This window comes from Rhipicephalus sanguineus, chromosome 7 (assembly GCF_013339695.2).
Source record: "Rhipicephalus sanguineus isolate Rsan-2018 chromosome 7, BIME_Rsan_1.4, whole genome shotgun sequence".
In the NCBI taxonomy this organism is placed as follows: Eukaryota; Metazoa; Arthropoda; class Arachnida; order Ixodida; family Ixodidae; genus Rhipicephalus; species Rhipicephalus sanguineus.
In genome coordinates, this window is record NC_051182.1 from 124,568,630 (window position 1) to 124,595,438 (window position 26,809).

The 26,809-nt window shown below is 48.7% G+C and overlaps 1 protein-coding gene across 1 annotated transcript; it reads left to right on the forward strand.

Moving 5' to 3' along the window:
• The first annotated feature begins 11,741 nt into the window (after window positions 1-11,741).
• On the forward strand, window positions 11,742-16,640 carry LOC119398982 (basic proline-rich protein). The gene is made up of 3 exons (XM_037665797.1): window positions 11,742-11,890; window positions 14,827-15,058; window positions 16,134-16,640. Exons 1-3 carry the CDS (start codon window positions 11,742-11,744, stop codon window positions 16,638-16,640), a joined length of 888 nt encoding a protein of 295 aa, XP_037521725.1.
• The last annotated feature ends 10,169 nt before the right edge of the window (window positions 16,641-26,809 follow it).

Below are 26,809 nucleotides of genomic sequence, written 5' to 3' on the forward strand. Positions count from 1 at the left end.
CTCCTCCTCACCTTTACTTCCCTTTCTCACCCCCTTGCTATATTTTACTATACAATGATTCTAATCACTCTGGCGTTCGCATTTCGATTTTCCAGATGCCCGTTTTTTGTGGGTTCAACAGTGCATGCGTCCCTGGATTTCCTGGAAGATGTTTGCTAATAAAGCACAGTTGATAGTCCAGCCTAGTTTTGTGCTACTTCTCTCATTTGTCCGTCGTCTTATTGACCTGTCAGGGTTATTTTGGCGTCACTGGTTCTCGGTATGAAACTGCAACTTCCTAAAATTTCAGGAAATTTTTCGACAACACTGCTCAGCCAACCGTCATATTTTAGGTATGGACGACGACACTTTAATTCTTAATTTGTATAGTGATTGCTTTAAAAGAGAAAATGCCCCTAATTTAAGAATGACAACCATTTAGCACAACTCTGCTGCACACATAAATGACAGGCGCTCCACAGTTATGGAGGCGGAGTTAGTATTTATTGTTAGGTTGAAACCGACTATAGGAAACTCTATGACAGCGGCCTTGCCTGGAACTTTGCTCACGGGCGGCATCACCACGGCGTCTTCTTGATTCTAACTTTCTTCAGCGACTCGAACGACCCAAGGGAAGACCAATTCCGCGATCGTCGATACGCGTGTGCGGAGTTAAATTTCCGCAATGTCTATATTTCTCTTGTGGCTACAATCCTCTGTGTGCAGCCTTTACATCTTTCCCGAGACAGAGCTCTTATTCCACGACCACGACATTCAACGAAGCCTTCCCAGAAAGTGTTCTCCTCTAACATTTCATTTATAACACCGGTACAAAGTATTCTTATGGTTCAGATGCATTCAAAGTTGCAAGAGACTGCGCTCTAGTGCTGCGCTTACACCGACAACAGGTGACCGTCCAGTGGCCGCAGCACTAACGCGCAGACAATGCAACTAACTACATGCCGCTTTTGTGGCAATTCTATAACTGCAGTGGACGTTACACCATACCCGGACCTAGAGCCACTTTATGTGCTAACTTTAGGTAGCAGGATTTCGCGCCGGTCTTCCAAACGCCGCAAGCAACCATTCGTTGTGGAGAAGCTGACACTCAGGCTTATTTCTGTATTTCACGATGCCGCCGATGTATGCGGTCAACTGGATTGACACGAGTCATCGACACGCCAAAACATGTAGATCAGCGACACGTTAGCTGTGTCATCTGTAAAAAGAGAGTGTGCCTTCGCTGTATAGCTCTGGTTGCTATCCATTACCTAAAAGTAGCATATACGAGCAGAGTAATCCCATCCGGCCTTAGGTCAAGCACTTCGCCAACTCCGAGCAACCAGTCATCGTGGCGGTCGCCCTCCGGACTTACAAGGGTGGATACATGAACCATTCCACCGACCTTTATTAGCCGCTGTGGATGAATTAAGCTTATTTGTTTACGCGTGACGCACCTCTTGTGATAACATGTAAATATGTTACGCCTAAGGGCCTCTCTCGAACAAATAAAAAAATGTGGGGGTATTTAACCCAGTGGGCCAGACACCCGCTGCTGAGCCTGGGGCCCAAGGATTGAATACCAGCACCGCCAAGAAATTTTGCTTTGTTTTCCACATCATTTCTTGATAGCGGTTCGTATCACGTGGCAACGGGACGCACTGACGGACACGCAGTTTTCGCGTTGAGTCGACATAGAAACTGTTACCTATTCAATTTTGATTTGTTGGCCACCTTTGATTTCACTTCTTTTGAACTTGTATACTTAGTCGGTCTAAATACCTAATATATTGTCACGTAGTCTTGCGACTAGTGCGGTAGGAACCCGAAAACAGTCTGGGAGGCAACCACTTTTGGTTGAACATGTGCCCGAATTCCTCGGCGGTAACGTCGACAGGCGCGGCTGTTGGTAGGCGTAAAGAACACTGCACCTCGGTGCTGCGCGCTCTTTTAAAACAAGGCGTAGGCCATGTGTGACGTATCTTATCAGTACGTCAAGTGATACACAAAAAGAAAGCGGTAACATCATTAAACTCCGACACACTGCGCGCTTAGTTCTACGCATGCAACGAAAGGAACATATGCAACAAATGATAAAGATAGCGCGCCTGCAATGACCAACTGCATAGCTCACGTGGCATTGCCCCCCTTTCAAGTGACATCGTCCCGATGTTGAAAATAAACATGAAACGCATAATTGTAAGACAAAATGGTGCGAAATCTAACATGAACAAAGAAAGAAGAAGTCGAATATTAGTGTGTTGGTATCAGCGTTCATGGTAAGGCTTCATGCGGACGACATGGACCACCTCAGAGCGTGGCCGACGTCGCTGTGACGAGGTGAGGTCGTCAGGGACAACCTCGTAATCCAAAGAACCTGGTCCGAAGTAGCGTCGCAGCAGTATTTCACTCAGTCCTCGTTTTCGAAAGGGAGTCCATACCCAGACGCGGTTGCTAGGTTGATACTGTTGGTCGCTTCGGCGCAGATTGTAGCATCGGGCGTCGGCTTTTTGCTGGACTTGAATGCGTTGACGGGCCAATTGCCGAGTCCCTTCTGCTCGCTGCATGTAGACAGAGGCGTCAAAGTTCCCTTCCTCGGTCGTGTTTGGAAGCATGGCATCGAGCGTTGTCATGGGTTCTCTTCCGTAGACCAATTTGAATGGCGTCATCTGTGTCGTTTCCTGCACTGCGGTGTTGTATGCAAAAGTTACATAGGGCAACACGGCGTCCCAGTACTTATGCTCGATGTCTACATACGTAGACAGCGTGTCGGCAATGGTTTTGTTCAGACGCTCAGTAAGACCGTTCGTCTGAGGGTGGTAAGCCGTTGTCCTGCGGTGGCTTGTGTGGCTGTTGTGCAGGATTGCTTGCGTCAGGTCAGCCGTGAACGCCGATCCTCTGTCAGTAATAAGCACCTCGGGCGCCCAGCACCTCCACCAGATGTCACGTAGTCTTGCGACTAGTGCGGTAGGAACCCGAAAACAGTCTGGGAGGCAATCACTTTATTGGTCGAACATGGTGCCCGTATTCCTAGGTGGTAACGTCGACAGGCGTGGCTGTTGGTAGGCCTAAAGAACACTGCACCTCGGTGCTGCGCGCTCTTTTAAAACAAGGCGTAGACCATGTGTGACTTATCAGTACGTCAAGTGATACACAAAATCACACCATCTCCCGCTAAAGGGGACGAGGCGATGCGAAGCAGCGTTTCGGCATGTCGAGCCCGCGTATCAGAGGGGGAGGGCAGTGGGAGGGGAGATGGGTAGTGGAGTGGGGGAAAGGGGCGAGAGGAGCGGGAGGGGCAGTGGATAGGGGGAAAGGGAGAGGGGGAAAGAAGTGGAGAGGGGTAGAAGAGCAGTGGACATGAGGTGTGTGGAGAGGGTTTGCGCATTCGCAGTAAGGGTGGTCACGCCGCACACCACCGGTTTGAACTCCGCCATAAGTTGCTTCGCATCTAAAACGAAATCAGTAACATCGTTAAACTCCAACACACTGCGCGCATAGTTCCACGCGTGCAACGAAAAGAACAGATGCAATAAATGGTAAAGATAGCACGCCTGCATTCACCAACTGCATAGCTCACGTGGCAATATCGTCATACTCGCATAAAGAATACAAATAAAGGGCAACGTACCTTGAAGGCATTTGTCCGGCGTTTAGTGAACCGACAACGCTAATCAGGTGATGTGAAAGAAATTAGCGCTGTACGCGGAGAAATGATGGCGACTTTATAAATAGGTTGTGTTAGCAACTTGAAGAGGCATTTGACTCCATCAACGGTGTCAGCTATCCATGTGCGCTGCATTTAGCCGTCCCTTATTGCCGGGAAGTGCACTACCAATTGCCTCCTAATAACTACCGTTCTGTAACAGTAGATTACGTTATGTTTCATTAGAACCTAGTAATAACTTTGTGATTTTACCAATTATACGTCCCGAAACCCCGAAATGACTATGAGAGACGCAGGCTACAATCTAAGAAAAGGAATCCAGGCAGAACTCTGTTTGGGACCTTACTTGTTTTAGTGATGCGTAAGCGTAGAATTTTATTGCCGGTTGCATCCATCCCTGGAACGTTGCTTTCGGGCGGCATCCTCATGTCGCCTTTCATCTTATCTCTAGCGACCCGAAAGACCTCATGGCCGGCGCATACTGCGTCCACCGAAACGCGCGTTTACACTGACATTTCGGAAAAAATTAATAATAAGCTATGGTTAAACAGAAATCAAACACACGAAACCAGTCTATGGTGTCTGTGGAACGTTCAGATATCCCGCGTATTTCAAACATGTGTTCTTTCAATATGTTCTTGAAGGCGAAAGCCTTAGATATCCCGTCAAACGCCAAAAGTGAGCGCCAGCGTCGGCGACAACATGAGTGATGCAAAAAATCATCATGGTTTGGTGCCATCACCCTATGACGTCAACATGGCGCCACAGACTGTCAAATTTGGTGGCGTCATGATGACGTCACTTCGGCGTTACGTGATGAGGTCATCACATGACATCACCGTTTTGTGAGATGGGCCGATTCCGTAGGCAGTGCGAAAACACGATGGGTGCAGAAAGCTTTCGGGAGGGGTGTTCAATTCAATGAACTGAGAAAAACAAGAAGAATGTGGCTTTCGCCTTCCAGTCAGCATAGGCTAATGCAGAACGGACCATGTGACTTTTGTTGATCGTGGAGGTTCAGCATTGCTATCTCTCAATCGTGCTCTCCAGAGACTATGCAGATCAAGTTGGGATGCAGGGTCCATCTGGGAAGTACTGCGGAAATTGTTGAAAGAAAAGCTACTTTAAGATTAACTCTATTAGTACCCCGCCCCTTGGCTAGAGATGGGATATTAAATATTTTAATCTATTAACGATTAATCCTTCACTTTTTTGCCATTAATCCATTCAATCGATATAGGTAATGGTTTTTTCCTCGATTAATTGAATAATAGAAATTTCTGACGGGCCAAAAGGCGTAATGTCGTTTATTGTTCATATTCATTTATTTTACATTCTCTATTTAATTGTTAGATGGGCCAAAGATGAAACATACAAGCGTGCTTTATTTTGATAAATGAGGGTATTTGTTTGTAGAATACTAAAAGTAATTGGTGCTAATAGCTAGTCCAAGGATAAACAACGTATTGTATAAAAGCAAAGAACGCATAAGTCCCGGGACACCCTATATTGACACTGTAAAGTACGAGTGTCGGACAAGGAACGTTCCTGCAATGTTATGGAACGAGGTGCGAAATATATTTATAAAAACGCACTTATTGAGTGCCTATGTTGAGGTTGAGTGCAGAGAAACGACGCATGATGACGGAAAACACGAGGAGTCAGCACTGGGTCATTCTTGTGTATTTCGTATAGTCCTGCGTCGTTCCTCTTCGGTAACCAACAAGATATGCGGCACCAATTAGCCCACCGGCCTTTTTAGTGGTACTTTTTCAGCAATACACTGCAGAACTAAGTAAGAAATACTAGAAAAAACGACGCTAGTTCAAAATGCCAAACAATTCCAATGTGTAAAACGAGAACTAAAGAAGTTACAGGCTTGGGGTTTCGAACCACATGCTCATTTCAGAAGAACTTCTTGTTGGGCGAGTTGGTGCATCATTATGAACACAGGAATACAGGAATACAGGAACACAGGAATAACGATGTAGACAGAAAGAGTCTACATCTACTTTCTGTCTGCATCGTTTTTCCTGTGTTGGTCCGAGCTTTGCACACATACCCTACAATAAGTCATACAATAGGTGTCAACTGGCTGAGACCATACAGTATGAAACTCCGTGGCTGAGTCGTTCCATACGGCGTGGCCGCGCCTGAGCACGAGCACTGTAGTTTGGATGACAACCAATATAACTGGCTCTTACAACAACCAATTCATTCCCTTTGCATCCCATTCCCCTTTCATAATGATGGACTGCGCCAAGGGATGAGGTTCAGTTAACTCGTGAAGTTATCGAAGCTGAGTTGATAAATAAGCTGGGTGAAAAGTGTGTTAGCGCACCGTCTATTGCGCTTTCAAATAAAAAATTTGATTACCTAGCTCGGCTTTAGGGCATAGGTAGTTGTATGCTCGAAGCACGTCAGGTGATGTGGCGATGTTGTTATGCATTTGATTTTAACTTGATGCAAGTTGATCGACGTTTGGCTCACGCATGCGCTACCACTATTCTCTATATACCATGCCTCAATCATCACGCGCGTTTCGTCTTTCCTATGCCGGTACGAAACTGCGCATTCGTCGAATTTTGGCGTGCACTTACACTCTTGACAGTGTAAAGATAGATTACAAGGTGAGCCTCCGGTTAGCGATCTCTTATGTTCCAATAATCTCTGTTTAATGCAACGGCCCGTCTGTCCTACGTAGAAGCGGCCGCAGCTTAAAGGGACCTCATACGCCACACTTGTACGGCAATCAGTGAATTTGTTGATGTGTTTTACGAAACAAATATCGGTCCGCTTCTTGTCCTTTACTCGCTCATACTTTCTCTGCACGCACAGCGGCACAAATCTTACCTAGCTTATTGGCAGCCGTGAAAACAACATTAACGACGTATCTACTTCCTACTTTGTTTAGCCTGTGAGGTATGCAATGAATTTACGGTATACCTACGACACGTTTCTTCCCATCACTTTCCGCAACCATGCTCGGACTAAACATAATGGACTTCTTTAAACGCTCAGCGACAGTGGCCACAGCATCACAAGGATAACCTACGTTTAAAGACGCGTAACCTGTGCGTTGAAGCTGTCGCTCATTTTGTGCTCACACGACTTGGTGAGGGCATAATTCAGGCAAGACATGGCGATACCGTTTTTTACAACGCTCGAATGCTTCGACGGAAAATTTAACAGCGGTTTTGAAGATCTAGGAGAATACTGCCAGCATACATGGTTCTTCTGAAACGTTAATTAAATGTCTAGAAATCGTATTCCTATATTCTGAGGCATCTCTTTAGTAAAGTTTTAAAACGATGTTTCGCATACATTTTATTGCAAATTAATCCGTATACGTGACAAATCAGGCCTGCATGTAAGCCAAATCCTAAACAGGACGGTGCAATACAACTGCTGCGGCCTTTTACATAGGTCCTTTTCATGACATTGCAAATACTTTCATTGGTGTTATTTAGCCGTACCTGACAGTACGACTGTTTCCAGATGCATTTTAAAAAATTCACATTGCCATTTTAAGCGCAGTGAATGTATGGATGACTTAATTTCTGGTCATCTCGTGGCATCAGTTCATGCAGACCATGGTTAGCTTCACCCATATGTCCGGCAGAACTAAAGCGATATGACGCCTAAGTCAGACAAGTCAGCATTAAATTTTCTCATATATTTGCTCTGTACCAGTAATGACAACTCAGGGGTTATCTTGTGGAGCACAAATATATTTGCGTACTGCAACATGCCTACGCGACATTCCAGTTAAACCATTGTTTTCAATGTTGTTATCATATTGCGCTGAGAAATAACCATCAAAAATCTTTTGCTACTGCGCATACAACTTGGACCTCCAGCCTGGTGTTGCAATTTATTGCTCGCGATTACTAACAGAAACTCAATCTAGAATACTGGATCTTGTATTGTGCATCCACCTTGATCCCTTTTGAAGCAATCAGCCTCATCTAAACTGCACCTATAAGATGTGGGGCTGTGAAAATATTTTACAATTTCGAATCACGAAGCGATTATTATTCTATTTCATTCAGTACTTGAAACAAATGCTGCAAATTCAAAATACCGATTATTTTTCGAAAACTTTAATCAGCACCGTCGTGAAAACCCCAATGGAACGAAACGTTGAACGGCTAGGGATCATTTTTCTTGTTTTAAGTATTGAATTGCCAACATACATTCAGCTCAAGCTTTGAAGGGACTATTGTTGCTATATTGATCAACGGATGAAGGTGTTCTTGCATCGACAGTGGTTTGTTCTCACTTCACTATCACAATCATGAAATATTTCATGCTGATTCATGAAACGTTGTCCTTTTTAGCTCTCAGTTTTACTTAAAAATTGGTGACAATGTATCGCCTTAAAATTGAATTAAATGCCGTATTCAAAGAACAGTTAGAAAACATGTAGAAGGCTCTCGTCACTGATGCTTACCTCAGTTAACATAAGTGCTGCCCATTTTGTTGGTTGGAAGTAACGGTAACGATACCTTGTTAATGTTTGTGAATCTTTCTTTCAAATAAACGTGGAATTTTAAGTCTGTATTGAAAATGGTTGCCTTACTATTCGAAAGCTATTCGAATAGTATGTTTTGCAATTGATTCGGTCCTAAAATTCGCTACTCGCACGTCCCTGTAAAATAGCAATTGTATATGATAGCTCCAAGTGAGCTGAACACCTCAAGGACAAGAACAAAAAATAAGGGATAAATATCAAGAGACAATGCACAAGAAGGCGTTGATTTAGTTCAAGGGTCTCAAACACGCGGCCAGGAGGCCCTGCTAGCGGCCCCCTATGGCTCGGAGCTACGTCGACAGGCTACTAGGGCCTACTTGGCGAGCACTTGTTCTCCCTTCTGAAGGTGACCAAGTCAGGTCGATGATAAGCACCTGCGATCGACCGTGAGGATCGACTCCCCACAAGAAGTTAATCCGGACAGTTTAGATGAGAAGCATCTTATAGCGGAGTTTAATCCGGTGGTGGCGGTGTGCGGCATGACCACCCTTACTGCGCATGCGCAAACCCTCTCCACACACCCCCTCTTCCCCTCCCTCTCTACTCCACTCTCCCACCCCCTTTCCACTTCCCCTCTCCACCATCCCCCTCCCCTTCTCCTTCCCCTCTCCACCCCCCCTCTCTCTCCTTTCTCCATTTTCCCTCTCCCCTTCCCCTCTCCACTCCCCCTCTGAAACACGGGCTCTACATGCCAAAACGCTGCTTCGCATCGCCTCATGGTCCACTTTAGCGGGAGATGGTGTGGTTTCTTATCTCGTCGCAGCTAAGCGTTTCCAGGCATCAAGTCAACGCGTTCATAAACTTAGCCGTGCTATTGGGCTTCACAAGAAATAAAGTTTTTGGCTGCTAAGTGGTACCCGCATTATCTAATCAACTACTGCGATTAATAACGCTTTAATCCGGCCAGATACACACACGTGACTGGTCTCAACCCTTTTTTAACATGAAAGTGCTTTATGCCGGGGTGCACAAAGACTTCACTGACATAATTTCCGTGATGGATGTGACGTCGATAAAATCCTTATCGATAAAACCCTTCTCATCGGCCCAGGTATCACACGGACCGAGGAAAACAAAAACGAGACACAAAATGGGGTGATGCGCGAGAGGGTTATCTCTCGTTTTTTTTTCTCGAGCTGTGTCCTACCTGGCAGCGCATTCCAAGATGAAGACGTACCAACTAGCCCCTCTTGCAGCCTCATTAACCCTTATCCAACTTCATCGCAGCTTGATTTTAGCTGCTTGTAATCCTGTACAGTGTCAGGAAGTGGCATCCCCAATGTCTCAGGCAGCAGAAGCATCAGCAGAGATGCCGGGGCACTGATCACAGCAAAGGTCATCATGGGTACAAAGTCGGTGTTGTAAATTCCTAAGAAAAAAATGGCTGAGGTTTAACTCCTTTAGTAAAACTATGTATCACGTGCAAAATGTGTGTTTGATTGGTTTACCAAAGACAGTGCATACAATGTTTCATTAAAGGGGCCCCTAAACCACTACGAGTTGAAAGACGAAAGAGTGGTTTCTTTTGTCACCGTCACTATAACCCTCACACAGGTCCTAGCTCCTCCTCGCCCCTTATTTCTTCATAAAACACGTGGACAATGTCAGCATTAAGTGTTCAGCTCACGTCAAAGAGCATGTAATGCACAAACTTCCCCTATACTTGCATTGGTCGCCAATTTCGCCTATTTCATGCATAATTTAAAAAGAACACTTATCCTTCGCTTTCTGTCCGTGTCCACAAGTCACGGTAAATGTCTTGCACAAGCGCCCACACCGTTCACGCGTCCCATCCTTGTCTATGCCTCTGTCGTTCCGGAGCTCTCGAAAAGCACGTCCTTCCATTAAGCCAACTAAACACCCTTCCTCAAACAAGTGAACAGTATTACCGATTATATCGCGTATAGCGCAACCGCCGCTGCCGAAATCTGAAGCTCGTAACGCGCTTCTCTTGACAAGGCCTCGTTTAATTTCGTGATGGTGTAATGATATCGCGCTGGAAGACAGTATGTAGAGATGACATGGCAGATGCCACACATGTGGAAAATACCCACTTTGCGAAAATTTGAACTAAAAATGCGTTTACCTGGTCAGGGGATGCGCCTACCATGGGGCCGTTCCAGACGCTTACGAACGCTAGAAAAGTTATGAAAGACGGCACACCCATTGCGCCCGAAAACAATGTTTTAAGGATTGCTCCAAACTACGAGAACGCTCTACCCTCATGCATCAGTTGGATCACTACCAAGGAAGATTCTTCGTGTATTTTTAATTCAGGAATGTGAACAGCGAGGGAGCCTGGTTTCAGATAGATAGATAGATAGATAGATAGATAGATAGATAGATAGATAGATAGATAGATAGATAGATAGATAGATAGATAGATAGATAGATAGATAGATAGATAGATAGATAGATAGATAGATAGATAGATAGATAGATAGATAGATAGATAGATAGATAGATAGATAGATAGATAGATAGATAGATAGATAGATAGATAGATAGATAGATAGATAGATAGATAGATAGATAGATAGATAGATAGATAGATAGATAGATAGATTCAGTTCAATTTCATAAAGTTACATGAAAACAGAAAGCTAAATATAGAATATTCTCTCGTGGTCTAGTGTCAAATGCGCAAGAAATGCGTTAGCATTACCTTTCAGGGGCTCCAATTACGTTCTCATTCACCTTTGAGGGCGGGAGAGAGTGGGAAAGGTATATTTTAAGCATCGGCCCAGAACCTTGTCTTCGGAGGCGTAAGCGTGAGATTTATTCTAGGAAACTCTATGATATGGCCGCCTTCCCTGGAACTTTCATTTCGAGCTGCGTCTACGCGGCGGCTTCCTACTCGATTTGAGCATTTCCCGTTGCGTGCAATCTGTCGAGTCGAGGCCGATAACGCGATCTTCAAAATTCGTGCTGGCATGGAATTTTCTCGTTTTCCTTGTATTACGAAACCCCATGTCACCTTAACGCCTTGCCCTAGGGATCACTTTTATCACACGATCCCAAAATTCAACGAAGACATGACAGAACATGGGCTCCTTTCCGAGAATGTAAAATTACTCCTAAAGAGTAATGAAACTACATCGAGAAGCGGCCCGCTGCGCGTTGAGTCGTGCACCTCAGGACTTACAATAAAGTTTCGCATCCATCCATCCATCCATCGAGAATTACAGCTGGCGGAACATAATAAAATTATATCACTATTACTTTTAGATCGTAGCTCTTAGGCACCCGTCCCAGTGTTGAGTGGCGTCGCCGTCGGTAGCGTAACCGCGCGAGCGAGTACGTACCACAGGATTCGGGCAAGCCCCACTACCGCGTCCAACGAAATCGAAGTATGTGCCACAGGAACTGTGCAAGCAAAGATGAATACGTGCGTTCGTCACAGGCGCTCTGACATAATTTAAGAGTTTTCATTAAAACTACCCGGTTCTTGGCTAGCGTGGGTGTGTGCCATGGATACAAGGCTCTACTCTACCTACTTTACATTTCGCCATCGCTGTGCAAAAGAAACACTTTGAGAGCCTCCGAAACAAGTACCAAACCATGCACCAGGCCCTGGAAACGACCACCTCTGATTCAATGACAGTGTTCTGGGAACATCACAAAGTCATGGACAAGGGAGAGTACATTTTGGTTTTCCGAGCAGGTACTCCCCGTCCCACCCTCATGCTACCCCGCACCGTGCAGCAAAGGTGGGTGAATCACTTTAACCCGTAAGTGGAGTCTATCCAAGATTGAAACATGGATCTTCAGATAGTGCTTGACAGTTACGCATGTGCAGCTTCCATCCTATATTTACATTTTACAAAAGGTCATCGTTCGAGCACAACTCATTTACACTTTCCTCGCGACACATATACATTCAAAACACAGTGTTCTTTGTTCAGATTCTCCACGCTTGAAGATTGGCGCGGAGATTGGCTTGTCTTTCGTTACCTTTCTTTCCATTGTCGGTCATATTTCGATGCTGTAAGGAAAGCCAGCATGCTATGCGAAAAGTATTTGGCGAATCAAATTGAGTAAATGCTTCGAATTGCTTCCCCGAAGTAATTGCTCACACTAAAAAAATTCCAAGCCACCGAGGCAGTTTAATAGGTGACTCAGTCCACACAAATATAATTTTTAAATTGTATTGTCATTACTGTACTTCCATTACTGTAGACTTTGGTTCAGTAGTATTCACAGTTGCAAGAGTCTTGGTGTTTAGCCCAGTGGGCAAGACATTCAACTTCTGAGCGTGGGGCTTTAGGATTGAAACCAAGCTGCACCAAGAAATTCTGTTGTTTTGTAAATTCTTTCACAATAGGGATTCGTCTAACACGACTATAGGACGTATAGATGGAAGGAAATGTAATTTTCTCTTGGAGTAGTAGTAGTAGTAGTTGTTGTAATAGTAGTAGTAGTAGTAGTAGTAGTAGTAGTAGTAGTAGTAGTAGTAGTAGTAGTAGTAGTAGTAGTAAGAGTAGTAGTAGTAGTAATAGTAAGGGTAGTAGTAGTAGTCGTAGTAGTAGTAAGAGTAGCAGTAGTCGTCGTAGTAGTAGTAAGAGTAGTAGCAGTAGAAAATAAATGAAGACATCTTCGCACCAGTGGCGTCAAGCCTGAGCGAAGTGCGGAGCTGGGCAGCCTGCCTTGTTGCTGTTTATTTTTTTCTTGGTAATTCCTCTTTTTTGGCTCTCTTTATTTCTATTTCTGTTTTTCGCTCTTTATCTATTTATTTCTCTTTCTCTCTATTTCTATCTTTCTTTCTCTTTCTCCCCCTCTATTTCTCGCTTCCCCTTTCTTTCGACCTTTCTTTCTCTCTCTCTATTTCTTTCTGTTTCTTTCTTTCACTTTCTGCCGTTCTTTACCTTTCTGTTTTGCTCTCCCTTTTGTCCACCTTGTTTTTGTGTCTGTTTCTTTCGATATAGTTCTCTCTGTGTATATTTCTTTCTCTCTCTATCTCTTTCTTTCTTTCTTCCCTCTCTTCCTGTCCATTTCTCTTTCGTTTTCCTATTATCTCTCTCTTTTCCTCTCTCTCTGTACTCGTTCTCTCGCCAACCGCAGTTAATGCATCCCACGCCGGACAAACCGGCGCATGTTTTTGGAAGTGGAGAAGAAGACGAAGAAGAGGACGACGAGAGTGCGCGCTGGTTCATGATGAGGATAGTTTTCGGTTCGCTATGCACAAACTAACGGCCGGCTTAAACAGATCCGCTGTTAAAAACTTTATTTGTACAGAAACCGAATAAGCTCCTACCTCAATGCACCGCAGGGAATATGGAAGTGAAAAAATCAGTTTCACAACAAGGGCAAAGCAATGAACACCATGGCAACAAACTGTAATTTTACACGAATTAAGGCTGGGTGCTAACTGTTTTAGATCCAGTCTCGCGTGAGTTAACGAAATCTTGGTGAGAGAGAATACGACCGCTCCAGGGATAGAAGCTGATGTTGCACAGTCCATTCGCGTTGAGAGCACAGCACGTAGAAGGGTATATGAGACGTCCGCTCATGTCTGCCGAGATAGCCCGTGCGCCAGCGATCGCAACCACACCCTTCTAATCAAACTTTACAACTTCTGCTCGAGTGACACCTCCCACCCACCCCCCACCCCCGCGTGCCTACATGCTCCTTCAAGGTGGGCTTCAGTTCCAACCGACGGGAAGCCTCCGAGCGACGGAGATGGGACGGTTCGTTTGATCTCTGCTTCAGCCGCGTTCGTCGCCCCCGCTCGCGCTCTTTCACCCGCGGCCATAACATACAATGGGTGGTGGGATGTTATAGATTTGGACTTTATTCAAAACATTACGGCGATGGCGATGGCGACGCCGACGGCAAAAAAATTCACAGCATATCCACGGAGTGAATGATGATGAGTGGGCAAAGCTGCGGAGGTTCATCGGTAAACCGTGAATCTTCCGTGAATTCTGCCCAGCACATCATCACCGACGTGAGATTGGGCGCGTTTATACTAAAGGTTCGATGAGAGTTATGACGACTTGCAGCTCACTTTAATTTTACATGTACGCTGTGAATTTTCATTGTTTAGAAAACCATTGCTTTAGAAAACATCTGGCGTCTTTCGTTAAGCAGCTGGCGTCTTTTCGTTTTGCTTTAGAAACAACTGGCGTCTTTTCGTTTTGCTTTTAGAAAACATCTGGCGTCTTTCGTTGGTTTATTTCATCAATCCACGGCGTTTTGAACAAAAAATTTTTTTTCTTTAATCACGCACAGGAGAAATCTCACCAGGCCTACCTTGGAGGTAAACAATGGCTGGTAATGGGAATGAGAGACAGAAGAAGTCGGCTTTTAGCTAACACTTACACTTCTACTTCTACTAACGTTTCCTACTGGAACATGCCAATGGCTGCTAATGGGGAATGAGAGACAGAAGAATTCGGCTTTTACTTAACGCGCATGCTGCGAATTTTTCATTGTTCAACAACGCACAGGAGAAATCTCCCACCGGCACCACCTTGGAGGTCATGATATGGTACTAGCGTTAAGACTGGTTAAGCACTACGACGGGGACGAACGGGTGCCGCTTTAAGGAGCTTCGCCCGATCGCTTCTCGGCCGTTTTCTCGCGCGAGTCACCAAGCCGGACCCGGGGTCACGTTACACCGACCCCACCCCGGGTTCTACTCAAGGGAGAAAGAGAGTTCTCGTGGCACCGCCGCCCCGCGCGCGCGACCACCGCCTCCAGCTTCCGGGCCTAGCAGCCCGGAGACCCACCACCACCCCTATGCCAGGAAGCATCAGGATCCCGGTCCGCACCTGCTGTCCCGGAGTCCCCTGCTGCCCTCCCTGGTACCACCTGCTTCCGTGCGGCGCCTGCCTCGGCTGAGCCGCCCCGCCTACGAGGGTGCAGAGGAACTGCACGTAACCTGACCCACCAGATACGCCCCCCAGTCTCGCCGGCGGCCCGCCAGCGCGACACGTGGCAACACCCACCGAAATGGCAGCTTCAAGTAACCTCCCAGTGAGGGAGAATTGTTTTTTGTTTAATGCCCCTGAAGGGGGATGTGTCAATTGACGATGTAATTGATGTTGTTGAGGAGACCGCAGGCGACAACAGCGTACTAGTGCTGCAGCACATGGGGGGCTCTAAGTTCCTCGTGTGTACCAGGAACGCCAGCCAAGCTACGAAGTTAATGGTTGCTGAAGGCTTTAAAATAAACCGCGAGCACGTCGCTGTCGAAGCCGTCGGTCCCCCGGTTACCTTTGTGAATGTTTACCGGTTTCCCGCCTACCTGCCCGATGAGGTGCTAGCTAATGCCCTTGCCCAGTACGGCAAAGTGAAAAGCGTCTCATTTGCTACTGTCGCAAACAGACAAAACAAACTCAACGGTGTTCGGGTAGTGCGAATTGAGATGAGCAGACCGGTCCCTAATTTCAGCACTATTGCCGGGCACCGCGTTATGTGCGAATACCGGGGTATGCGCCGAGTGTGCGCTAGGTGCAGCAGGGGCACATGGCATCAGCCTGTACCGCCGTGTACTGCAAGCGTTGCGGGGTCTTCGGCCATGAAACCGAGGGGTGTGTGGAAGAGTGCAAACGGTGTGGCGGGAGGCACGGCACGCGCGAGTGCTTCCGTAAGCGCTCTTACGTTGCCGCGGCGCGTGGCTTCCCGTCCGAGACGAGGACCACCACAAGCGCTACACAACCAGGTAGCCCGCGGTCTCTCACGGCCGCGTCGTCGTCGTCGGGGCTACAAGTGCTGAGGCCGAGGCCACGCCCCCTTATGCCAATGAACGCTCCCGATTCCGAGGTGATCCAGGCTACACAGGAGAGAAACGACATCCGCCTCTCCCCCACGTCCCCCTCACCTCCGGCCGCTGGTGCTGAAACCAATGACGAGACGAGTATGTCAAGCTCCGAAGGCGACAGGGATTAATCAAGTGGCCTCGAATCCGGCTCCCCGGAATCCACGCGTGATTCTTGGGACATTTCGCAGGCACCGAGCTCGGAGCAAGAACTCCCCGAAGACGAGCACGCCCCATCCGACAACGCGGCGACCCCCCCGGGCCTTGATGACGTCAACTTCCCGCCGCTCGCGGCTGCGACAACCGCCCCACCCAATCTGGACGAAGCGCCCATTGTGAGCCGCGGCTACTACCCACTATCTGACTCTGAGCACCCCCCTCCGGGTCCGTTACCCCCCGCCGTGACGCAGACACCTGGCCCAACTTCAGGAGACCCTACTCCCGCTGCCACACCCATGGCACAATCAGGCCTCGTGAGGCGCGACCGTTCGCGCTCAAGGTCCCCACTAAGAGGAGACACCATGGCAGCCACCGCTGAGTCGAGCCACCCCCCGAGCCTTGACAACAAGCACCGCCGCTCTAAAACACACGACCTCAGCAGCGACAGTGACGCGCCTTCTACCGCCAAGTCCCAGAAGCTGGGTACACCCCCTTCGGGGAAAGGGCATCCACCGCCGGGTGCCGGCGAGAAACGTTAACTGGGCTCCGCGACCGGTCGGCCCGCTCGCCCCCCTCCCCCCTTTTTTTTCCGCCGCGGCCCCTCAGGATATGTCGCTTTTTACGTTCGCAACATGGAACATCAGAGGCTTCCGGGACAAGGCCAAACAAAGGGATATCCTAGCTTTCGCTCAGGCCCATGGCATCGATATCCTGTTCATCCAGGAAACTAACTTCCGTTCCCCCCTGGACGTCTCTAGCTTCCGACGCGAGTTTCAGGTAGACGCCTTTTTCTCTTTAACAAATTCGCGGGCTTGCGGCGTTGGAGTCATTTTTGTTTCAGGTCGTTACCGTCACAAGGCGTTCTGCACCTTCGGCGTGAACGGCAGAACACTCCTGCTAGACCTCTTCATAAATGGGAAGCGATGTCGTTTCGTGAACGTTTACGCCCCGGCAAAGAGGGCTGACACCAATCCTTTTTTTCAAGCGTTACGCGCGTACCTCTCGGAGCCTCTCCCACACGTAATTCTGGGCGATTTTAACTGCGTCATCGACTCGCAGCGGGACGTGAGGGGGCCGGGCCGAGGCGGGTCCACTTATCACGCCAGAGAACTCAGGAAGGTTTTGCCGCACTTCAGCCTGACGGACGCCTGGTTGCACACGCGCGGCGATGTTTTCGTCCCGACACGCACCTCCCAGCTATCAGCGAGCAGACTAGATCGGACCTACCTGCCCGACTTCCTTCTCCCTTCGGTGGTCGCGTGCGAGGTCCTCTCTCCCCCCGCCGATCTAGCAAGCAGATCAGATCACCTCCCGCTCGCAACCACGCTGAGCGGGTCCCCCGGAGCCAGCAGAAGCGACCAGGGCTGGCGCCTCGACGCGGCCTTGTTACAAGATGAGGAAAGCGTCGAGCGTATTAGAAAGCGACTGCGGGCATCTGTGGCGACTGCGCCGGGCATGACCCCACGCACCTGGGACGCCTTAAAGGTGGAGTGGAAGGCAATCCTGCAAGAAGAAGGCAGGGAGAGAAAGCGGCGTATCACGGCCAGGATAAATGAGACGTTACGCAGGATTAGAATCGTCAAAGGGGCTGAGACACTTACGCTGTGCATGCAGAATTACCTCATCACGTTGGAAGCCGAGTACATCCGATTATTACAACAGCGAGCGGATAGACCGCCGGGGGGGGGGGGGGCAAGGCACCCAACCAGGCTGATGAGTATCTTAACGAGGTATGCGGCAACGGCAGCGTACGCATCACTCGCGCGAAACGTCCGGACGGCTCACTCGCAACCAATCCGGACGAGATTACCGAGATCTTCCGAGATCACTTCGCGGCCGTATTCCGGAGCGCGGAACCAGACGGCGGACCGGGTGGCATGCGGAGCACAGAAGAGGTCTGCCGGAACCTCGTGCGTCTGAGCGAGGAGGAAGTCGCACTGCTTGACAGCGAAGTGCCTGCTGAGGAAGTATTTACCACCATCAAAAGTATGCCCCCCAACTCCGCCCCTGGCACTGACGGCCTAACCGCCAACTTCTACGCGACCTTTTTTTATGAGCTTGAGGGCCCTCTCTTGGAAATGATCAACATGGTGGTCACGCGCCAAACAAAGCCAAAGTCATTTGGAGAAGGGAGAATTGCACTGCTGCTGAAAGAAGGAGCCCCGCAGGAGGAGCCGTCGGCGTGGCGGCCCATTTCATTGTTAAACGTCGACTACAAGATTGTAGCTTCCTTGCTAAACTCACGCCTGAAACTCCTCCTGCCAAACATCATCTCCCCCCAGCAGGCTTGTGCGGTTCCAGGACGTTCCATGTACGCTAACTTGACCGCAACAAGGGACGTATTCGAGTATATGACAGCGAAGTCCCTCTCGGGAGCCTTTGTTTCCCTAGACCAGGCGAAGGCTTTCGACCGGGTCAGGCATCGATACTTGCTCGAAGTTTTACGCCACTTTGGGTTTCCGGCAAGCTTCGTCGACCTCATTTCGTCCCTATACAGCAACTTGACGTGTCACGTGGTTGTGAACGGCAACCCAACACACAACTTCGCCTATGAAAGAGGGATCCGTCAGGGGTACCCGCTGGGACCCACCCTCTTCATTCTCTCGCTCGAGCCACTCATAAGAAACATCGAGCAAAACGAGCATATCAGAGGCTTTCCCCTGACTGGTGAGGGCGAGGTCAAGGTAATGGCCTACGCTGATGACGTTTCCTTGTACGTCAGGGACCCTGCAAGCCTCCAGAAGTTCTGGATAACGTTCGCATCCTATGCGGAGGTCTCGGGCGCGGAACTGAACAGGGGAAAATGCAAGGCACTACTGTTTGGCAAGTTCCCTCACGAAACCCTGGGCGATCTCGAAATCGTAGACGTGGTCAAGGTGCTGGGCATATACTTCTGCTGTGGCGGCGTCGCAGAGACAACGTGGAAGCGGGCAATAGAACGAGCACGAGCGGCAATTGCGCGTCTCAGCTTCAAGGACCTCACACTTCGTGAGAAGGCCGTGGCTGCGAAGACCACCATCTGCACCTTCGCTTACTACGCTAGCAGGATAGCAGTTATGCCCACCAAAACGGCTTCACAGGTGACAAAAATGCTCGGGTCTTTCCTATGGGAGGGCAAGCCAGCACCCGTGCGACGCACTCTCCTGCAACTCCCAGAAAGCGAAGGCGGCCTCGGCCTCACTCACGCACTAACGATCAGCAAAGTCCTCGCTCTAAAAACGGCTAGAGCCCTCTTTCGCTCTGTGGGGAGACTATGTGGGGAGAGGCCTCATGCGCTACTGGAGCAGTACGAGCGCAGCCTTCCTCGACGCCGACCGACCACTTGGCCCTCTCGCGGAGACGCCCTCGCCTTTCTACAAGGCAGCCGCGAACACGATGCGGATGCTCCAAAGGGAGGCCCCCGACTGCGACGTGGACGAAGTCCCGCCTGCCCTCATCGCGGAGGAGGTCGCGAGACACCAGATAAGCGATGAAGAGAGGCAGATGTCTCGCAAATGGAAAAAGAAAGCGTCCAAGGACGGGCGAGGAACACCCAGGTTGGCGCAGGACTTCGCGTGGCGTAAAAACTGGGGGGTGTTACCAACCCGTCAGCGGCTTCACAAGTTCGGTATAGTGCCGTCGCCCCGCTGCCCGAACTGCCGGGCCGACGAAACGCTGGCGCACGCCCTGATGGAGTGCCCCGCAGCCAAGCCTGTTTGGCGACTCGTAGCAAGGGACTTCAAAATCCACCCCCCTCCGGCGCTCAACAGGAACAAGGGCGCGTTCGCCAAACTGGTCGTGATGTGCACCTGGTTCTCCATTTGGAAACGCCGCTGCTTAGCCGAGGCGAGGCGGAAACCTACGAGAGCGGCCTACCCAACCTTGTCCCGTGTTCGAGAGATGATCTGGCGACATCTCTCGGAACAACTTGAGTCCAGCGGCGAGGAGAAGTTTCTCCGCCGCTGGCACACATGGTTTTTTTTGATGCGGCAAGGCAAGCTGCAAATCCCAATTTTAACTCACCCACTTCTACTCCCCCCTCAAGTCAGACGGGTGGGAGCCCCAGAAGCCTAATGATACCAGTTTATCCTTTTAGTATTATTCCCGCCCCGGAGCGGCCGGGAACGATCACCCTCTACCCCCCCCCCCCCTCCGCCGCCTTTAAGGGCTCGCTAGCGGGACTCAAGGAGCGCAGTGGCGCGCTAACCCCCCCCCCCCCCCCCATCCCCCCGCGTGCCTGGAGTTATGGGTGCACACCCAGGCCCCGATTTACCCTGACGGCGTATGCTTATGTAGTGAATGAACACAAATTCAATCTGAATGTACATAGTTTTTATGAATAATCTGAATGTATAGGCATTTCAAAATGCATATTGAACAAACTTTGTATAATGATGTCGCGAGTGTCTTACCACCGTTGTACGGCTCCCGCTTCTTGCTCACCCTATGTTCACGCGTTTCCTGCCCTTCAGTTCGGGCGCTGTGTTAGTATAAGTTACAAGGTGTCCAGGCGACCCTGTTATGTGTAACCATGTGAAGAGTTACTTGTCAATAAAAATTCCCTTTGTTCGCCCCTAAAAGCCGTCGACAGTGTCCATATAATTGGTATCGCCATCAAACGAAGTTTGTCCGGTAGATTGGTGCCCCTATTCCAAAACCTCACTGGCACGGGCGATTCGTTTAGCTTGTTGGATCAGTGGTAGCTGACCGTTAAGTCAACACCGGAATGGTTACTGAATCAAAATTGTTGTCCTGGCCACATTTGAATTGACTTCTTTTCAAACTTATAGGTACTGGTGCTGAATACTTATTATTTTGACATATTCACATAAAGGATGCAAATAAAGGAGAACGTGCGTTAAAAGCAATCGTTCGGCGTTGCGTGAATCGACAGTGCTAATGGGCTAATGTGAATAAAATTAGCGCTATACCCTGAGAAATAGTAGTGGTATTCTAGATAGCTTTTGTTAGCAACGTGCAAATGCTTTCGCCTCTATAGACAGTATTATCCAGGAAGGGTTGATCATTAGGACAGCTAAGCCCATGGTTCATTCAACGCCTCCTCTGTTTTTTCAGTGCCACTGCAAACGCTCGCTCCTCAATGGGAACCGCTGGTCCACCTTATATACTTCAGGGAGTGTTCGTGGTGCGACACCACGTAAAGGGTACAACTGCTTGCGTCACACGAGCGTCTGAGCGTGTTCCCATGGAGCTGCGGCAAACGCACCGTCCCTCTCCTATATCATGCGTCTGTCAATTTGTTCTTTCATACTCCTTCCTTTGTCGCTCAAAGAAATGCCGTCGGTGCCTCGCAGCGCTCGTGTGGCATATTTAAAGCCAGCGCATGCAGCAGCTTTACAATGACGCGTACCCGTTGGTAGCCCGCATAGCTCCATGAACGGAGACGCGCCATCTCAGAACACCGCGTCTCTCAGAGAGCTTAGAGAGTCAACGTAAGAGCCAATGTAGCATCGTGAGGGACGCAAGACACTGCCTCACGGATCTGAAAAGAACTGAACGAAAAAATACCGCGTCTTATATCCGTCATGAGGCATCGCCTAAAGGGTCCTCTCCCCCATGAACGCAAAGCAGGCGCGAAAGCTAGCCCACGGGGGAGAGAAAGAAAGGTGGATAGGAGAGGGTGGTGAACGGCCGGATCGAGCGCATCTGGCTGGCACTGAAAAAATAGAGGAGGCGTTGGTTTAGTGCATAGCATTACGAATCGCTTACCAATAATAAAAGTTCTGCGACAGTAGATTGCGTAGTATTCGTTAGAACCTCCTATCGTTAGACTTCCGTAAAAACCTAATGATATTAACAATAATACACTTAAGACGAAAGCCTTATATGCCTCATGGAGCGTCAAAATTGACCGCCGGCGTCGGCGCCGTCAACACATATGAAGCGAAATGTCATCACCGAGCGATGACGTGCCCGCATGACATCATAATGGCGTCACAAATCGCCAGGTCTTGTGACGTCATCATGGCGACACATTGCGTGACGTCACATGCTCACGTAATCACAGGACATGACAAACACGGAAGTTTCAGGTAGCTTGCAATGCGTCGGGTCATGGAGGCAGTGCAAACCCCGCTAGGTGTTGAAAACTTTTGGAAGGGGGACGGGTACGATCAATACATCCACCGAGCAGGAAAAGTAGAAAAGGTATTTCGCCTTCGAGTCATCTGAGGCGAATGCATAGGGGGGCTTGTGCGCTTTCGTTTTAATCTTATGTCCCAAAACAGCTATATGTTTTTGAGAAACGCATATTAAAACCTAAGAAACGAAATCCACGTCGGATCGCATTCAGTTTCTCATTACAGTCGTTCAGAAATGTGGGTGGATCGCGAGACTCGCAGTAGCGCTTCATCTGGGTCGTTGTGTCATGTCAATGGCGTAGGATTCTCCCTTTCGACATAGGTCGGTCGTCTAACTGTAGAGCCTGTGTGTATGCCTATTTTTGTTGTGGACTGCAGCTTTCCCTGGAGCGTAGCTTTCAGGCGGCATCGGCATGGCTCCTTTAATCATCTCTCTAGCGACCGCAACGTCCCCATGGCCGGCGAATCCTGAGACCAATTGAAACGCGCCTTTTGCAATAAGTTAACACCAAGTAGGAATTTTACCGATTAGTACAATCTTCTATGTCGGCTTTACAATTTGTGCTAGAGGAGGCTTTTCATTACTCCACCACAAAATTCCAACACATCACCATAGAAAGTGTTTTCGTTTTGCATCAGTTTTGCACCCCGGGTACAAAGCATTCGTATGCTTCGGATATATACGCAGTGGCAAGTGTTGGCGTTTAGCCCAGCGGGCAAAACATTCGGCATCTGAGCGTCAGGCCGTAGCATTGAAACCCAGTTACGCGAAGAAATTTCCGTTGGTTTTAGCCCGCAGTACAGTGTACAGGGACTACCCTTTCCCACAGGCTCTACAAGTTAGACGACCGACCTATGTCGAAAGGAAGAATCCTACGCCATTGACATGACACAACGACCCAGATGAAGGCCCTACAAGCGCTACTGCGAGTCTCGCGATCCACCCACATTTCTGAACGACTGTAATGAGAAAACCCTTCCTGTTTGTGTTTTTTTTTTCGACTGTGTGTATTTTTCACTCTATTTCTTTGACCTCTTTCCGACCGCTATTTCCCCACACCAGCCCAGGGTAGCAAACCGTATTCTAATAGCTGGTTAACTTCCCGTCCTTCCTCTTCATCTCTCTCTTGGATTGTTTCGTACATTATTCTTTAATTGTGGTAAGTTAGACGGGACCGAGGGGTGGTGGACACGCAGTCTTCTCGTTGAGTTGACATTAAAAAAAAAAATTTACCGAATCAAAACTGGATTCGGCTACCTTTGAGTTGACCTCATTCGATCTTCTAGGAAGCGGCACTTTGTGTTTGCTATTTTGTAATATTCAGATAAAAGATCCAAGTCAAGGGTTGCGTACCTTAAAATCACTTTTCTGGCGTTACGTGAACCATCAATTCTAATTAGCTAGTGCGTAGAAAATTAACATATTACCCAGGGAAATGATGGTGGCTTTATGGATCGGTTACGTTAGCACCGCTTATATTCGTTTGGCTCCGTCTGCAGTGTGTCACTGTCGTTCGGTCAGCTCTGGCTAGTGCAGAGCTTAGCACCACAAATGGCCTCACTTTAATTACGCGCATGTGATAATAGGTAATATAGTACTCTGTTTCGGTTACAACCTAACAGAACGAACGAACGAACGTAGAATCGACTTTGGCACCTATGCGTTGGGACCTTAGTTGCCTATGTAATGCGTAAGCGCATAGTTTTATTCTGGCTTGTATCCTTCCCTGGAACGATGTTTTCGGGCGGCCACAGGTCTTTCATTTTCTCTCAAGCGTGCTGAAGGGCCCGTTGGCGGCGCATCCCGCGACCACCGAAACGCGCGTCTAGTATCAAATCATCCCAACGTTGGAATTTTACTGATGTGTACAATCTTCCATGAGTTTTCCATGTTAAAATAGACAGTTTTAGCTTCACGTAGGTAGTTGCTTTGCGCACGCAAACGGGAAAACTCTGCGTACGTTACGCTGCACGCGGCCGCTTTGTTTATAGTTTCATGCACGTACGCAGATGCAGCGCCACAGAGCTTCCGCATACACGGAGCTTTCGCGTACGTAAGGTTATTGCTTTCACATGCCTTTCCGTGCTCGTCGGTGGCAGGCGAAGATACTACTCCTTAAGCTGAATAAATTCTAGCTGAAGAAGCATGTTTTGGTTTCAGGATGAGCGGCGCAGATTGTCGCATAGTGCTGCGGATTGGCGGCAGAACGACCGCGGGTAGTTGATTAACGCACAACCAAGGCGCAGGCCATAAGACAAATGTTCCTTTTAAGTGCGAATGCACTTTATAAGCGACCCTGAATCCGCCGTCCCATAGCAACGGCGCGAGGAGCGGAGAGGAGCGTCTGTAGCAACGGCGCAGCGACGTCACGCCCCACGTGACTGCGCGCGCTCCGCCCTCCGCTCCGTGGCTGCGCGCGCCCCGCGCATTGCCTGTGGTGATGAAGGCCGGCGGCGAGACGCCGAACGAAAGCGTGCGAAGCGAGCCGAGCACCCCGAAGCCGATCTGGCGCGGGGACGCGCGATGCGTGAGCGAGCGCGGGCCCTCGAATTCGATCGGCCGGACGCGCGCTTCAAGCGAGACTTCCTGGACCGCAGCTTCGGATATAGCTGCGCGGTGTGCGATCGACTGTGGTTCGATAACAACCTGAGCCCCATCTCGGGCGTGCGCAACGCCGCCAACAAGTTGAACGCGTTGCGGTCTTTGGAACGAGTTCGGAAGACAGATCATCATCATCAGTAAAAGTACTTTGCACTTAAAAACGGCCAGACCTCCGTGGGTCGGCTGGCGCGTGCTCTCTCGCTGCCGTCTCCTTCGCTCGGCTCTGCAGTTTAGTCGCGCGCGCCCCCTCATAGCATCACCCCGTGCTTCGCACTTCCTCATACTCCCCTTCGGGGAAATGTGGGTTTTTTTAATCTGAAACGCGCTTTTTGCGCTTTTCTTGCCCGATCACGCCCGCCAAGAAGCAGAGACCATCGCCGAGCGGGAGACGCTCGGTCCCAGGCTGAGCCACGTTGAGGGTTGGACACTCAGTGCGCAGAAGTAACACACGCAGGAACGCGCGTAGAGACGCACGGCCGACTTAACGGTCGCCTTGTACATTCCAACAGAAAAAAATCACAGCATATCCACGGAGTGAATGATGATGAGTGGGCGAAGCTGCGGAGGTTCATCGGTAAACCGTGAATCTTCCGTGAATTCTGCCCAGTACATCATCACCGATGTGAGATCGGGCGCGTTTATACTAAAGGTTCGATGAGTTATGACGACTTGCAGCTCACTTTAATTTTACATGTACGCTGTGAATTTTCATTGTTTAGAAAACCATTGCTTTAGAAAACACCTTGCGTCTTTCGTTAAGCAGCTGGCGTCTTTTTCGTTTTGCTTTAGAAACATCTGGCGTTCTTTCGTTTTGTTTTTACAAAACATCTGGCGTCTTTCGTTGGTTTATTTCATCAATCAACGGCGTTTTGAACAAAATTTTTATTGTTTAATCACGCACAGGAGAAATCTCACCAGGCACTACCTTGGAGGTAAACAATGGCTGCTAATGGGAATGAGAGACAGAAGAAGTCGGCTTTTAGCTAACACTTACACTTCTACAGAGACAGAAGAATTCGGCTTTTAGTTAACGCGCACGCTGCGAATTTTTTATTGTTCAACAACGCACAGGAGAAATCTCCCACCGGCACCACCTTGGAGGTCAAAGGGTAAGACTTGTTACTCACTACTACGAGCACGACGAGGGACGAACGGGTGCCGCCTTAAGGAGCTTCGCCCCTAAAACACCTCGCAGCGTACACTGTGGCCTGCATTTGTTGTGAGCGTTCTCTTGGGCTGGTATTGACGACGTCCTCATAGAACGACCTCGTAGAAGAGACTACGCAGAAAAGTTATTTCAAGCTAAAAAATGTGTTCTGGGCACATCAGAATGATACGCGCAGTTTCGTAGGATAATAAGCCCGACCACATTTATTTATTTATTTATTTATTTATTTATTTATTTATTTATTTATTTATTTATTTATTTATTTATTTATTTATTTATTTATTTGGTAGGACGTTTATGCCCCGTGAGCTGAGCTTTCGCGTAATGTGAATACACTAAAAACTCGTTACTTCGACCCTGTATATTCGGAAAACACGTTAATTCGGACGTGTTCCCTCATCCCGACAAGCATGTGTATTCTTTAATGACATCAAGCTCTCGTTAATTCCGTCATGTTTGGCCGTCACCCGGTTAATTCGGAGCGCGCAAAGCACGAAGCGCCGCAAATGTGCACCGCAAGGGTGCGTAAACAGCGTTCGCGAACAACCGAAACGGTCGCGGGCGTTCAGAAGGGCGGGGTTACCATCCATGATACTCCATTAGCGAGCCACGTTTATCAGCAGCAGATTCGGTGCTCAGCAGTTTCGTTTCGACTCTGGACGCAGGCGGCGCTCGTACCTTAAGTGCTGCGCAGACGCTTTACAAAACTGTGGTCTTTATAGACCACAGATTTGCACACTTAGTAGCTTCGTCTGGGCTTCGAGCAATGAACGCGCAACGTCACAATACCAAAAGGTGGACGAAGCTGTTGAAGATGAAAAGCTTCAGCGGCGGTCCGCATGCCGGCATAAACTCGTT

What these genes read in the sequence shown, in the direction of transcription:
- LOC119398982 (XM_037665797.1), top strand. Translation starts at nt 11,742, where the DNA reads ATGCACCAGGCCCTGGAAACGACCACCTCTGATTCAATGACAGTGTTC. An exon ending in CCCCGCACCGTGCAGCAAAG is followed by an intron (nt 11,891 to 14,826) that starts GTGGGTGAATCA and finishes GTTCTACTCAAG; the next exon opens with GGAGAAAGAGAGTTCTCGTG. An exon ending in AGGGTGCAGAGGAACTGCAC is followed by an intron (nt 15,059 to 16,133) that starts GTAACCTGACCC and finishes GACATTTCGCAG; the next exon opens with GCACCGAGCTCGGAGCAAGA.